Raw genomic sequence first — 11,832 nt, forward strand, 5'->3', positions numbered from 1 at the left:
CTAGCCCCAGATTCCTGTTACACCTTTCTGCAAAGGATTACAGAGCCAGAGGACCGAATATTTTCCCCCAAAAAAACTTAAACACTCAGGAAGTTACCGCTCACTCTTCTTTTTGAGAAACTAAAGAAAAAGTCTCTCGTCGAGAGATTCAAAGAGCACACTCCTCAGTCCTCCAGTCAGTATGGTTCTTCCCTGCACCATTTCGAGCTTTTCAACGCTCTCCCTCCCCTCTGTATTTTGGAAGCTTTAAGACGTTTACAGATCCTTGCTGTGTAAATAACAGAAACCAAACCAATAGCTGAAAAAGCAAGTTTTGGTTTAGAGAGGAACATAGCTATCAGAGCCCTGTTTAACAGGCTGTTATCCGACTGTAGAGGGAGTATTGTTACATCTGAGTTACAGAGATTTTGTTAAATTGTGCAACGTCTCTGAGCGCACCATCATCTTTTGTAACACCAGAATGGATAAAAGTCTTAGAGGGGTTGCCATGCTACTCTGTAACTTTAAAACCTATGAGTAGTTCTGTGGCATCTTAGGGTGTGTCTAGACTACACGGCTCTCTCGACAGAGCCATGTAGATGAGGCAGGACGACAAAGGAAAATGAAGCAGCGATTTAAATAATCGCCACATCAATTTACATCAAAATGGCCACCGTGCTGTGCCAATCAGCTGTTTGTCGGCACAGCGCGGCAGTCTAGACTGGGATTTGCTGACCCCGGAACCCTTTGTTGTCAGATCCTTTATGCCTCATGAAACAGAGCCATGTAGTCTAGACATACCCTTAGAGACTAACAGAAAATATATATAGTATCACGAGTGTTCGCGGGTAAAACCCCCTTCAGCCAAAGAAACTTGCACAGACAGACACCACCCTCCTCTGCAAGTGCAAACAGATGGCCGTTCCCAAAGATAAAGTGAAAAATCCATCACAATCGTCATACTACACAGACTACAGCGAGATTACGTCACATCAAAAGCTCAGAATGGGATACACCCAGCCCATTTCATTAGCATCACTAGCATGGGTTCTGCAATTGGCAGGGAAACACTTTTTGCTGTTCTACAGCTCTCTTGGTTTCTGTTCTTTCTACTCCAACTCATCCGAGGAAGGGAGTTCTACCCACCAAAGCTCATGCTTCTCTTTGCATTTTTTGTTACTCCCTAAGGTATAAATTAAATTAATGGAGATTGCCTATATCTCTTCGAACTGGAAGGGACCTTGAAAGGTCATTGAGTCCAGTCTGCTGCCTTCTCAGCAGGACCAAGTACCATCCCTGATGAATTTTTTCCTCAAATCCCTAAATGGCCTCTGTAAGGATTGAACTCACAACCCTGGGTTTAGCAGGCCAATGCTCAAACCACTGAGCTATCCCTCCCCCCATAAGGTGCCACAGGATTGCTTGTTTTTTTTTACCAGAACTGGGGTCACATTTCCTCACCCTGGCACCAGCAGGTCCTCTTTGCAGCAGGATCACTACAAACTGTAGCAGCTGTTATTTATTAGCAGAGGAAACAGAGAGCAACTGGACTACTCCCAAACACTTCCCAGGTCTGGCTGTCCATGGTGCCAAGCAACTACAGAGCCCCTGGCTGCCCTGGAAGTCAGATCCCAAACATCCAGAGCTGTGCTACTGACGAGCCAGGATTTAACAAGAGACTCGTCACTTTCAGTGCTTGCTAAGAGGGAGCTGCTCTTGGGCCAATGAAGTCAGAACCGGACTTTCCCCAGCACTGGCAAGAGATGTAGGGTAAGTAACAGTGTCATTTCATCACTTGTGGCCTAGTTATTCCCTCCAACCAACCCAGCTGCAAAGGTCAAGTCAGAATCCTACCCCAGCCATCAACGGAGTTGTGAGCCTGATCCCTTTCAGTTCTTACAGCCACCTCACCACTGGTCGCACATTAGAGCGGTGGTTTTCAATCTATGGGTCATGGAATGTCGGGCGCTGGGTCTCGTGGCTGCAGGGGGATGAGGTGAGCAGTGGGGGGCTAAGGCAGCTCCCTGCCTGTCCTGGTACTGCGGACAGTGCTGCGCCCCAGAAGCAGCCAGCGGCAGGCCTAGCTCTTGGGGAGGGGGTGGTGGTGGAGACTAACTCTGCACTCCCACTGGGAGCATGCTGCTGGCTGCTTTAGGGTCTGCAGTGCCAAGTGAGACAAGAAGCTGCTTTAGCCCCCCCCCCCCGCACCGCTGACCGTGAGCTGCTCGAGGTGAACCCCCCCCTGCTCCAGCCCTGCTCCTCCCACCAAGCCAGAGCCCCCTCCTACAGTCCAAAGCTCCCATCTTCAGTCTCAATCTGGAGCCCACATTCCAGTCATGGTCTATGTCAGGTCATGGGATCAACAATTTTCTTCAACCGGGTCAGGAGAAAGAGTTTGAAACCCTCTGCCTCAGAGAACAGCAAAGTACGATCTCCCACAAGGGATTTAGGACACACAATACAGCACCCCCAAACTGCACCTCTCCAACAGACACACACCTTGCTACCTGCAAGAGGAAGCTTTCAAAGCAAAGCATTTGCTAACAACTGCATTTAATAACTCACTTACCAAGCACAACCTCATTCACACAACTTAAAACAGTCTTCTAAAGGGGCCAGGACTAGCACCCCCAGCAAACAGAGATCTACCTGCTCAAGCTGCTTATAAAGATAGAACAGGTGAGTGAACTCAATACTTCACCCAATTAGGCTCAGCCTTGTGGCTGGCAGCAGAAATGTGGCCTTAAGGAGGAACAGCCCTTTACCTTTCACAGAGAAAACGCTTCACAATCTCAGCCTGGCCAAACACAATGGTGGAAATAAAATCTTGATCATTAGCACCTGGCAGATCTCCAGCACTTTTCATGTTGCAAAGGCATTGCAGATAGGAATGCTGAAACCACTGATCAAAATCCCAGGTCTCCCGCAAGAGAGGGATTTAAAACCACCAATCCAGGCCTCTGCCCTGTAACCTGATTTGCATGCGAATAAGAGTCTCTGTGGAGCAGTTTGCAAGATCCAGGCCTAGTAAGTCACTTCTTTCCTAATGCATTTAAGTTTTAGAGAATGAGCCCAGAATCAGACATGCATGAGCAAAAACAGTGGGACGTTAGGCTGTTAGCAGTGGTGTAACCTTTGCAGTCTAGTAGTTATGGTGGTGAACCAGAAGATTCGAGTTCTAATCCTGGCTCTGTTGCTGGGTGAGTTTATGTAAGTCACTTTCTGTCTCTTTTGCCACTTTATGGCTACGTCTAGACTGGCATGATTTTCCGCAAATGCTTTTAATGGAAAACTTTTCCTTTAAAAGCATTTGCGGAAAAGAGCGTCTAGATTGGCACGGACGCTTTTCCGCAAAATAACTTTTTGCGGAAAAGTGTCTGTGCCAATCTAGATGCACTTTTGCACAAAAAAGCCCCGATCATCATTTTTGCGATCGGGGCTTTTTTGCGCAAAACAAATCTGAGCTGTCTACACTGGCCCTTTTGCCCGAACGAGAGCAGCATAGTATTTCCGCAAGAAGCACTGATTTCTTACAGGAGATCATCAGTGTTCTTGCGGAAATTCAAGCGGACAGTGTAGACAGCTGGCAAGTTTTTCTGCAAAAGCAGCTGCTTTTGCGGAAAAACTTGCCAGGCTAGACACAGCCTATCTGTCTTGTTTATTTGACTCTGAGCAGGAACGGTCTCTTACACTAACTCTACCTACAATACAGCTGCTAGCGCATAAGCGGGGTTGGCACCCCTAAGTTCTACTGTAAAACAACTGACAGAAGTGGGTTGTGCTCACAAAAGCTCATGATCCCATCTAAATTTTTTGTTAGTTTCTAAGGTGCTGCAGGACTAGGTTTTGAACCAGACAGTCCACTATCCACTATTTGAGCTTTCTGTTCGGGAAGCAAACTGAGAAAATAGAAATGTCCGGTATTGTCTAAATAAAATGTAATGTAGATTGTGATGTCATGTCAAGTGTATCTGATATTTTTGTTGAAACCGTCTAGCAACCCTATGCAGGACTATTTGCTGTTTTTAAAGTTTTTTCAGTTACAGACTAACACAGCTATCCCTCTGAAACCTAGATAACAATAATAATTAGATTTGTAAACTCGCAAAGTCAGGAGCTGTGTTAATTTTTAATGCATGGCACCATAGCCTAAGCACCAAATCACACATAGTCATAAATAATAATAATTGTTTATAAATGGATCCTGTTGTGTGACTGGTTTTTCCTGCTACTTTCTACTATTTGTCAACCTGACTGGAAGCTGGACAATAACAGTTCACTCCCTTGCTGGATTTGCTGTGCACATGCACCCAGCACAGATTTTACTGTCCTTCATCATGTGACTAGCCATATTTAGGATATTTTTAGACAACCCCAAAACACGATCTGTGCCTCTGTCCAAGACTTTGTCCCACACAGTGACCTGCAGGAGCTACGCTGTTATTGGGAGCAAAGCTGTAGGCTCGGAAGTGTTGGAATAGGTTGCAGGGCAGGTCTGAAGAGGTGCTGTGGCTAGTGCACTGGCTTGGGGCCTGAGAATCTCTGCTGCTGGGTAACTTTGGGCAAGTCAAGTCTCGGTCCTTTGCCTCAGTTTCCCCACCTGTAAAATGGGGTTCACGGGACAGGCCTCCTGTGGCAAGTGCTCTGAGTGCTGCCCAATGCTCCCTGCCAGCTGGGCGTGAGTGCCAGGGAGCTGGGACTTTGGGGGGGAGGGGGAGGCTCCCTGGGATGGGGGAGGGGGGACTGGCAGCTTGGTGTCCCGGGGCAGAGAGAGAGCAGCTCCCAGGCTGTGATGCGCTGGAGCTGCCGCCAGAGGGCGCCTCCGTACGGCGCAGGTGCCTGCCCGGAGGGGCGCACAGCCGGGACCGCCCCTGCTGCGCATGCGTCACCCCTCGGAGGGAGGCTCTGCGCATGCTCAGTGACCACAGCGGCAGCTTCCGGTGTGGGCGGAAGGGAAAGGATGGAGGGGGGTCAGAGGTCACAGGCAGCATGGCCGCTGCAGGAGGCGGTTTGGGGGCCCTGGTAAGGAAAAGGGGGAAGGTTCGAGATCGGAGGAGGGGCCATGGGGGGGGGTTCGAGCTCCGGGGGGAGGGTTCGAACTCGGGGGTGGGAGGGGCCGAGGGGGGGGTTCGAACTCGGGAGGGGCCGGGGGGGTTCGAGCTCGGGGGGGGAGGGGCCGGGGGGGTTCGAGCTCGGGAGGGGAGGGGCCGGGGGGGGTTCGAGCTCGGGGGGGGGGAGGGGCCGGGGGGGTTCGAACTCGGGGGAGAGGGGCCGGGGGGGGGAGGGGCCGGGAGGGGTTCGAGCTCGGGGGGGGGAGGGGCCGGGAGGGGGGAGGGGGGAGGTCCCGGGGGTGGCTGAGCCCCAGGTGGGGCTGGAGGAAGTTTAACGTATGCGGCAGGGTAGCTGATGTGCAGGGGGGTGATTAGGGGCCCTGGAGAGGGGGGGGGGCTCAGCCCCCCCTTGGGGGGTACGTGGGGCCGACCTGCAGAGCCCTTGGAAGTTAGGATCCTGGGGGAACAAACCCCTTGGGGGGGGCTAGAACTGTGGAAGCGCAGAACGGGGGGGGCTTTGATGCCTCACGGGAGCACCCTCTGGGGACTCCTCTCCTAGGACGCCGTCCGTCCGTATGGCCCATCCCTGTTCTCTGCCCCCCAAAGGCACGTGCTCTGCGTGTGACTTTTTACTGGGTTGAGCTCCATTGTCTTGTAACCCCTCTGGCACTATAAAGGGGAGAATAGTGAGTATCCTCACCTGCTCCCCCCAACCCATGATATCACCCAGGCACGTGTGTGTGGGTCTAGGGGGCTGCTCTTGGCAGTGAGGAGTAAAAAGGGTCTCTGCACTCCTAGGGGTGCATGCCCTGTACAACTGCGCTCTGATTTTACATTGCGACCTTTGACCCCTCCTTTGTGAATGAAAAACACTTCAGAGCAAAAAACAAAAGACAGGACTATGCAGCACTTTAAAGACTAACAAGATGGATTATTAGGTGATGAGCTTTTGTGGGCCAGACTTCAGAGCAAGGATTTGGTACGGGGCACGCACCCTGCTGGTGCTCGTTTGACTCCTTTGGGATTTGCCATTTGGTTGTGCTGATTGGTTTCAATACAACTTAAACCCGTTCCAGGTTCTCTCTCTCTCTGTGGTTCCATTTGTGGTGCTAATAGCAGCCACCTCTCTCTGTTTCATGTGCAGGGAGCCAGTGAAGCTGTGGCAGCAGCCCAGGCATTGTCCCTGCCGGCTGAAGCTTACGGCAATGATGTGAGTATTCCCACAAAGGGACTGTCTGCCAGGCCCAAGAAGGGTATTGAACAGCGGCAGCACTTAGTTTTACATTCCCTGATGAGGAGTCGTTACTCCATGAAACAGGCCTCAGGGATATTGGATCTCAGAGTTGTTCTAAGCTGTGTTTTCCAGCTTTTTTAAAACTTTCCAGCCCTTAAGTTTGATGCCATCTTAAATGAAACCAAAGATTCACCTGTGGCAGTAGGATTGGTGGATGGACATGGGAATGCTTGCCTTGTTGATGCCCGTATACATACACAATAGGGATGTTAATGGGTAATTGGTTAACCATAGGGCCCTGCTGGCAGGATCCCTGGCGGCCCGACTGACAGGATCCCGGCAGCTGCGGGCAGCAGACCTTAAACAACCCCTTCCTCTGTGGCCAGGCCACGCAGGGCCAGGTCAGATCAGCCCCCTGGGCGGGGTGGGGCCAGAGCAGTTCATGGCCAGCAGATAACCAGTTAAACATTTTGTTAACTTTTTTGGGCAGTTTTTAAATCTCTAGTACCCAGAGTATTTCAGCCTCTGTTGCTGGCAAATGGGCACTGCTCATCAGTGCTGCATTCACATCAGACCTCATCCTGTTGATTAATTTACTGTCTGGTTTAAATTCTAACTACAGTCTGCTTCCACTATGAATTTAACCAGGTTGGATCTGGTTACAAAACATGGAAGTGGCTAAAACCTGGTATCAAGTAGCTTATTCTTGCCTGGGTGGATAAGAAAAAAATACTACCCATGTTAGGGAGGAACAACACATTTAGACACGATTTGGACAGAAACCTATAAACATTCCATTTTTGTAATATAGTCGGGGCTTAGGTTTCTCCTTTGGTTTCATTTGTCTTTGTTCTTTTCCACTTCCTGTCTGTCAGTATGTATCACAGCGTCCATGTTCCACCCCAAGGTGACTGAATTTTATTGGTCGTGAAAGTGTCATTTATGCATAGTTTGAAATGCACCTTAAATTGATAAAGCACATTACATGAAGGCAGCCCTAGAATGATGAAATTGTATCTCCTCCAGCTGATACTACTCTTGCAGCCTTCCCCCCTTTGAGACAGGATGTGGGAAAGAACATGAACAGATGAAATCGTAGGGGAAACCTAAGCTCTGTCTGTGTTACAGAAACTGTCATCTGCCAACGCTAAGGTAACGGAAGGCGATGGACACAGAATGAGGTCAGCCTGTCTGTTGATGTCACGGCTTTTTCTCTTTGTCTGCAGCCCAACATTGAAATGATCTGGGCCATGAAAGCGTACCAGCACGCTGAAGTCTATTTTAACGTAAGTCCATGGGAATAGCAGAAACAGATGTAGCAGTATCAGAGGGGTAGCCATGTTCGTCTGAATCGGCGAGAACAACGAGAAGTCCTATGGCACCTTATAGACTAACAGATTTATTGGAGCATAAGCTTTCGTGGGCAAAGACACATATGACGAAGTGGGTCTTTGTCCACGAAAGCTTATGCTCCAATAAAGATGTAGCAATGGGGCTGAGATGCAGGCATTTCAGGCTTTTTATTTTAATAGTGGGTTATTTTCTGATATTCTCCTTGGAATAAGCCACTACCTGACGGGCATATTTCACAGAGCCTCGGACTGAAATAGCAGAAGGGGGCTGAAAATCAGGATTGAGGGGAACCCGGAGCTGGAGTAAGGAGTGCTGTAGACACTGAAAGCCAGTTTTTCTAGTCCTCGAGTTGTTCTTTCCGTGGGCACTGGCAGCGAAGACTGAGATGTGGTAACTTCAGGAAAGTGACTGTCAGTGAGGGAAAGGGATTGTATATTGGGTTGTAAGATTTTCCTTTAGCAATGGCTTGATCTAATGGGGTTTGTGTGTGGAGAAAGCAACACAACATGTAGAGATAAGCAACCTCCTACCAAATGTGGAGTTGGGGAATGACAGGATAGCGGCTCGTTTCAGACTCCTGTCTGAACCTGCCAGACTGCCTGGGTAGCGCTGAGCCCTGAGGAAGGCAGGGCTCTTGCTGGTCTAATGATGGGACAAGATTAAAGCCCAAAGCAGGGGCAGGGATCAGTGAGCTCTGCCATGGACAGGTCCAGGTCTCGTGAAGGTTGGGCTTTCCCCAGCTCCTAGGAACGGCAGCCCTCAGGCATAGGCCAAACGTGCACAGAGATGGCTGACTCTTTAAAAGTCACGTCAGCCATTTGCAGCCCTATTTGCTTTAAACTCCCAGGACTACCCTAGTGTGGCTTGAAGCAGGCGGCGTGACTACTGGGCATTGCTGCTATTGCTCCTGGAAGGAACAGAATGGCAGGGCCTGGACCTCAGACAGGCCTGCTGGGGTCATCATGGTTGACTGCCGGGGGACTGCAGCCCAATCTGAGAACGTGGACCCTCGAGAGAAGGGACAACATGGGGCAGAGCCTGGAGGAGGTGCAGTCAGTGGTAACTGAACGACACTTGGGAAAAGTGCTCAGTACAAAGAACATTGCAGAAGAGCTCCAGGTGTTGGGTGAAGGGCCTCTCTGAAAATCTGACTAAGACTAGAGATGATCTGCATTGAAGTGGGTGTCACTGGGGGCATGTCTAGACTACTTGCCTCTGCTGACAGCGGCATGTAAATTAGAGATACTGACAGTCAATGAAGCGGGAATTTAAATATCTCCGCTTCATTAGAATAAAAATGGCCTCCATGTTGTGCTGGCTCAACAGCTGAGCTGGCACAATGCGGTGGCCATTTTTATTCTAATGAAGTGGGGATATTTAAATTCCTGCTTCATTGACTATGTCGGTATGTCTAATTTACATGCCTGTCAGCAGAGGCATGTAGTCTAGACATACCCTGGCTGTGGTTCACTGAGATTTGGGGGGGAGGGGAGAAGAGAGTGAGTTACCACCATATTTGAAAGCCTTCCCATTCAGCCAAAATGCTCTGGTGATCCATCCCTCTGCTGCTTGCCTTGTTCAGTCTGATTCTCAGGTTTCCCTTCCAGCTTATTTCCTCTGTTGACCCCAAGTTCCTGAAACTTACAAAAGTCGATGACCAGATCTATGCTGAGTTCAGGAAAAGCTTTGGGGACCTCAAGATCGACGTGCTTGACCCAGAGGAGCTCAAATCGGAGCCCGCCAAAGCGGTCAGTGCACTATGTACAAGTAGCATGGTCCTTTGATTCTAGCGGGCCCAGGAGATAGCAGTGAGCTTCTGGAGCTGAGGGGAGGAGAAGTCCCCCTCTGTGGAGAGCATTTGTCTGGCCAGAGGGGGACTGGATGGTGGTATCCCCTTCTTTAGCTCAGGAGTAAAACACGAGCAATGGTGCTTTCACATCCAGTCTCTTGTCAGGCATTGGATGCTGTGAAAGGGAGAACGGAGATCAGAGAAATAAACTCTGGCTGCTGTGTAGTGCAAGCAGCCTACCTGCTAGCCTCTTGCACCCGTGCTTCCTGCTAGAGGCCACAGGTAAACGGGGCCCCCAGAAAGAAGGCTGAAAGCGATCTGTGCTTGCTCTAGAAATGGCGCCCCTTCTGTATGCAGTTTGATGGGGTAGTTGAAGACTTCAACTATGGCACCCTGCTTCGCCTGGACTGCAGTAAGGACTACACAGAGGAGAACACGATATTTGGTGAGTAGGCGCCTGTGGACCCCTCCTCTTCCGAAACTGCTCTAGGAGTGGCAGGCTCCCTGGCACAAAGCACTGGGCTGGATCAGGGTCTCTGGACGCTGGAGAGCTGGGAAATCCTAGCTCCAGGATTGATTATGCAGCCCCAGGCTGGATATAACAGGGCTCCCAAACTCTGGGTGTAGAAATCCCGTCCCAGGCTCCCAGCTCTGCAGCAGGAACCAGGGAAACAGAGCCCCAGAAAGGCAGGAATGTCACTTTCACATTGTGTGGCTAGGACCCTTTATTTGGGCGTTTCCCGAATGACATTTTTAGGCATCTCTGGATTGGAGAGAAATGCTGACTGAAGAGAAACACACAGAGCTTTCAAACATGGTGGTAATGAAGTTACCAGTCCCTCCACATCTCACACTGGTTTGGTTCCAAACTGGTCCTGAACCAAGCCCCCTGAGATTAGATCCAATAATGTACTTTATTGTGGCGATAGGGATGTGAATCTAACCAGTAAGCCTCACTCTTAATAGGTGAGGCTTACTAGTTACAGTTAACAGGTGGGGGCTGCTCCAGTGGGGAGAGCTCCCCCCCACCTTGCCCTGTTTAATGGGTTAACTGGTTAACTAATTAAATGAGATTTTACATCCCTAATGGGAAACAGTTGTTTGAGAATCAGCTCTTGCACATTGCTGCTACAGGCCTGTGTAATAGCTGAATTGATCCTACTTCCTCTCAGGGGAGCGTTGTTCTCTGCTGTGACTGTCCTATCAGGGGCTGAGCTGTAGTTGGGAAACCTACTACTGGCTCTGCCAGAGTGCTCACTGCCCAGTCTTGCCGTAGTGGCTTGAATAGAGTTATGTTCAATTACATCTCTGCTCCTTTGTGGCTGCTGGGGTGTGTCGGGGCAGCCTAGCATCAGACAGTGCAGAGAAGGGGGAATCTGCTCTAAACATGCTTTTTTCCCGTCAGTCACCAGGATCCAGTTCTTTGCTATTGAAACTGCTCGCAACCGAGAGGGCTATAACAACGCTGTTTACAGCCGTGCCATGGACACACAGTCTGCTGCTGCAGAGACAGGAGGATCTGCATGAGGCTGGGATAGAATTTGTCACTCTACTAGCCAGCCAGCCACGGGCAGGAAGATTCCTTGCTGCCCTGAGGATTCATAGAAACTGCCATAATTAAATGGACTCTTGCATAGGGGAGGGAGAGGCACATGCATTCATGGTGGAGGGATAAAGAGAACAAAGCAAGACTCAGAACACTTTGGGCTTGGACAACTTGGTTTCACTGCATTACAGTGCTCTTATGGCAGCATTTCTGCCATGTTAATGACCAAACAGCCTGTAAATAAATGTCAGTATGCTGCCCTAGCTTAATTCCTGCAACAAGGGGAGTGGGAAGGGGTTTGCGGAGCTACATCGCTGTCAGAGGGCAGAGTTCTACATGAGTTCATGACAGCAGCAGCGTTACTGTAGGAAAAACTCAGCCCTGAATGATCCTGGTTCCTCTGGGGAGAGGCTATAAGGCCTAGATGGACCTGCTAACTACTCTATAGGATTACATCTGACAGGTTTTGGACTGCGATTCTGCATCAAATGAATGAGCTCTTGCCTTAATCTTGGTGCTGTTAACAGCCAGGAGCCAGCATGAGTTCAGGGCATGTTTCATACTTTGAGTAGGTACTGGCCAGCGGGTGACTTGGTGTGGAACATGCGTTTCCTGGGAGATAGGGGCAGCAGGAAGTACAACAGAAGGTCATGTATTGTACAGCTACTGGTCCTACCTTGGCTACAGCAGCTCTGGGGTTAAATCCTTCAATCTAACATACAGGTCCAGGCAGCAGTACGAAGTGAAACTAACAGTTGCTGCATCTGACCTGCAAGACTTCAAACAAAACTAAGCTAGTGGAGGACGAGCTGTTAAGACTTCCAGCCCTGCTGGAGGGTCCTTCCTAATAGGAACCCTAATAGGGGGGAGTGGAGGTGAT

General features: G+C 49.9%; 1 protein-coding gene across 2 annotated transcripts; it reads left to right on the forward strand.

The window, feature by feature from the left end:
* Positions 1–4,913: 4,913 nt before the first annotated feature.
* On the forward strand, positions 4,914–11,210 carry PBDC1 (polysaccharide biosynthesis domain containing 1). Of its 2 annotated transcripts, XM_075910828.1 has the most exons (7): positions 4,922–5,001; positions 6,175–6,240; positions 7,393–7,416; positions 7,491–7,550; positions 9,225–9,365; positions 9,740–9,851; positions 10,812–11,210. In XM_075910828.1, the coding sequence occupies exons 1-7, from the start codon at positions 4,969–4,971 to the stop codon at positions 10,931–10,933; spliced, it is 558 nt and encodes a 185-aa protein (XP_075766943.1). In that variant the 5' UTR covers positions 4,922–4,968; the 3' UTR covers positions 10,934–11,210. The 2 variants fall into 2 exon arrangements, with proteins under 2 accessions (XP_075766944.1, XP_075766943.1); XM_075910829.1 differs by lacking the exon at positions 7,393–7,416 and having other exon boundaries at positions 4,914–5,001.
* The last annotated feature ends 622 nt before the right edge of the window (positions 11,211–11,832 follow it).

Source organism: Pelodiscus sinensis, chromosome 28, assembly GCF_049634645.1.
Source record: "Pelodiscus sinensis isolate JC-2024 chromosome 28, ASM4963464v1, whole genome shotgun sequence".
Classification (NCBI taxonomy): domain Eukaryota; kingdom Metazoa; phylum Chordata; order Testudines; family Trionychidae; genus Pelodiscus; species Pelodiscus sinensis.

What these genes read in the sequence shown, in the direction of transcription:
- PBDC1 (XM_075910828.1), top strand. Translation starts at nt 4,969, where the DNA reads ATGGCCGCTGCAGGAGGCGGTTTGGGGGCCCTG. An exon ending in AATCGGAGCCCGCCAAAGCG is followed by an intron (nt 9,366 to 9,739) that starts GTCAGTGCACTA and finishes TGCTTGCTCTAG; the next exon opens with AAATGGCGCCCCTTCTGTAT. An exon ending in AGAGGAGAACACGATATTTG is followed by an intron (nt 9,852 to 10,811) that starts GTGAGTAGGCGC and finishes TTTTCCCGTCAG; the next exon opens with TCACCAGGATCCAGTTCTTT.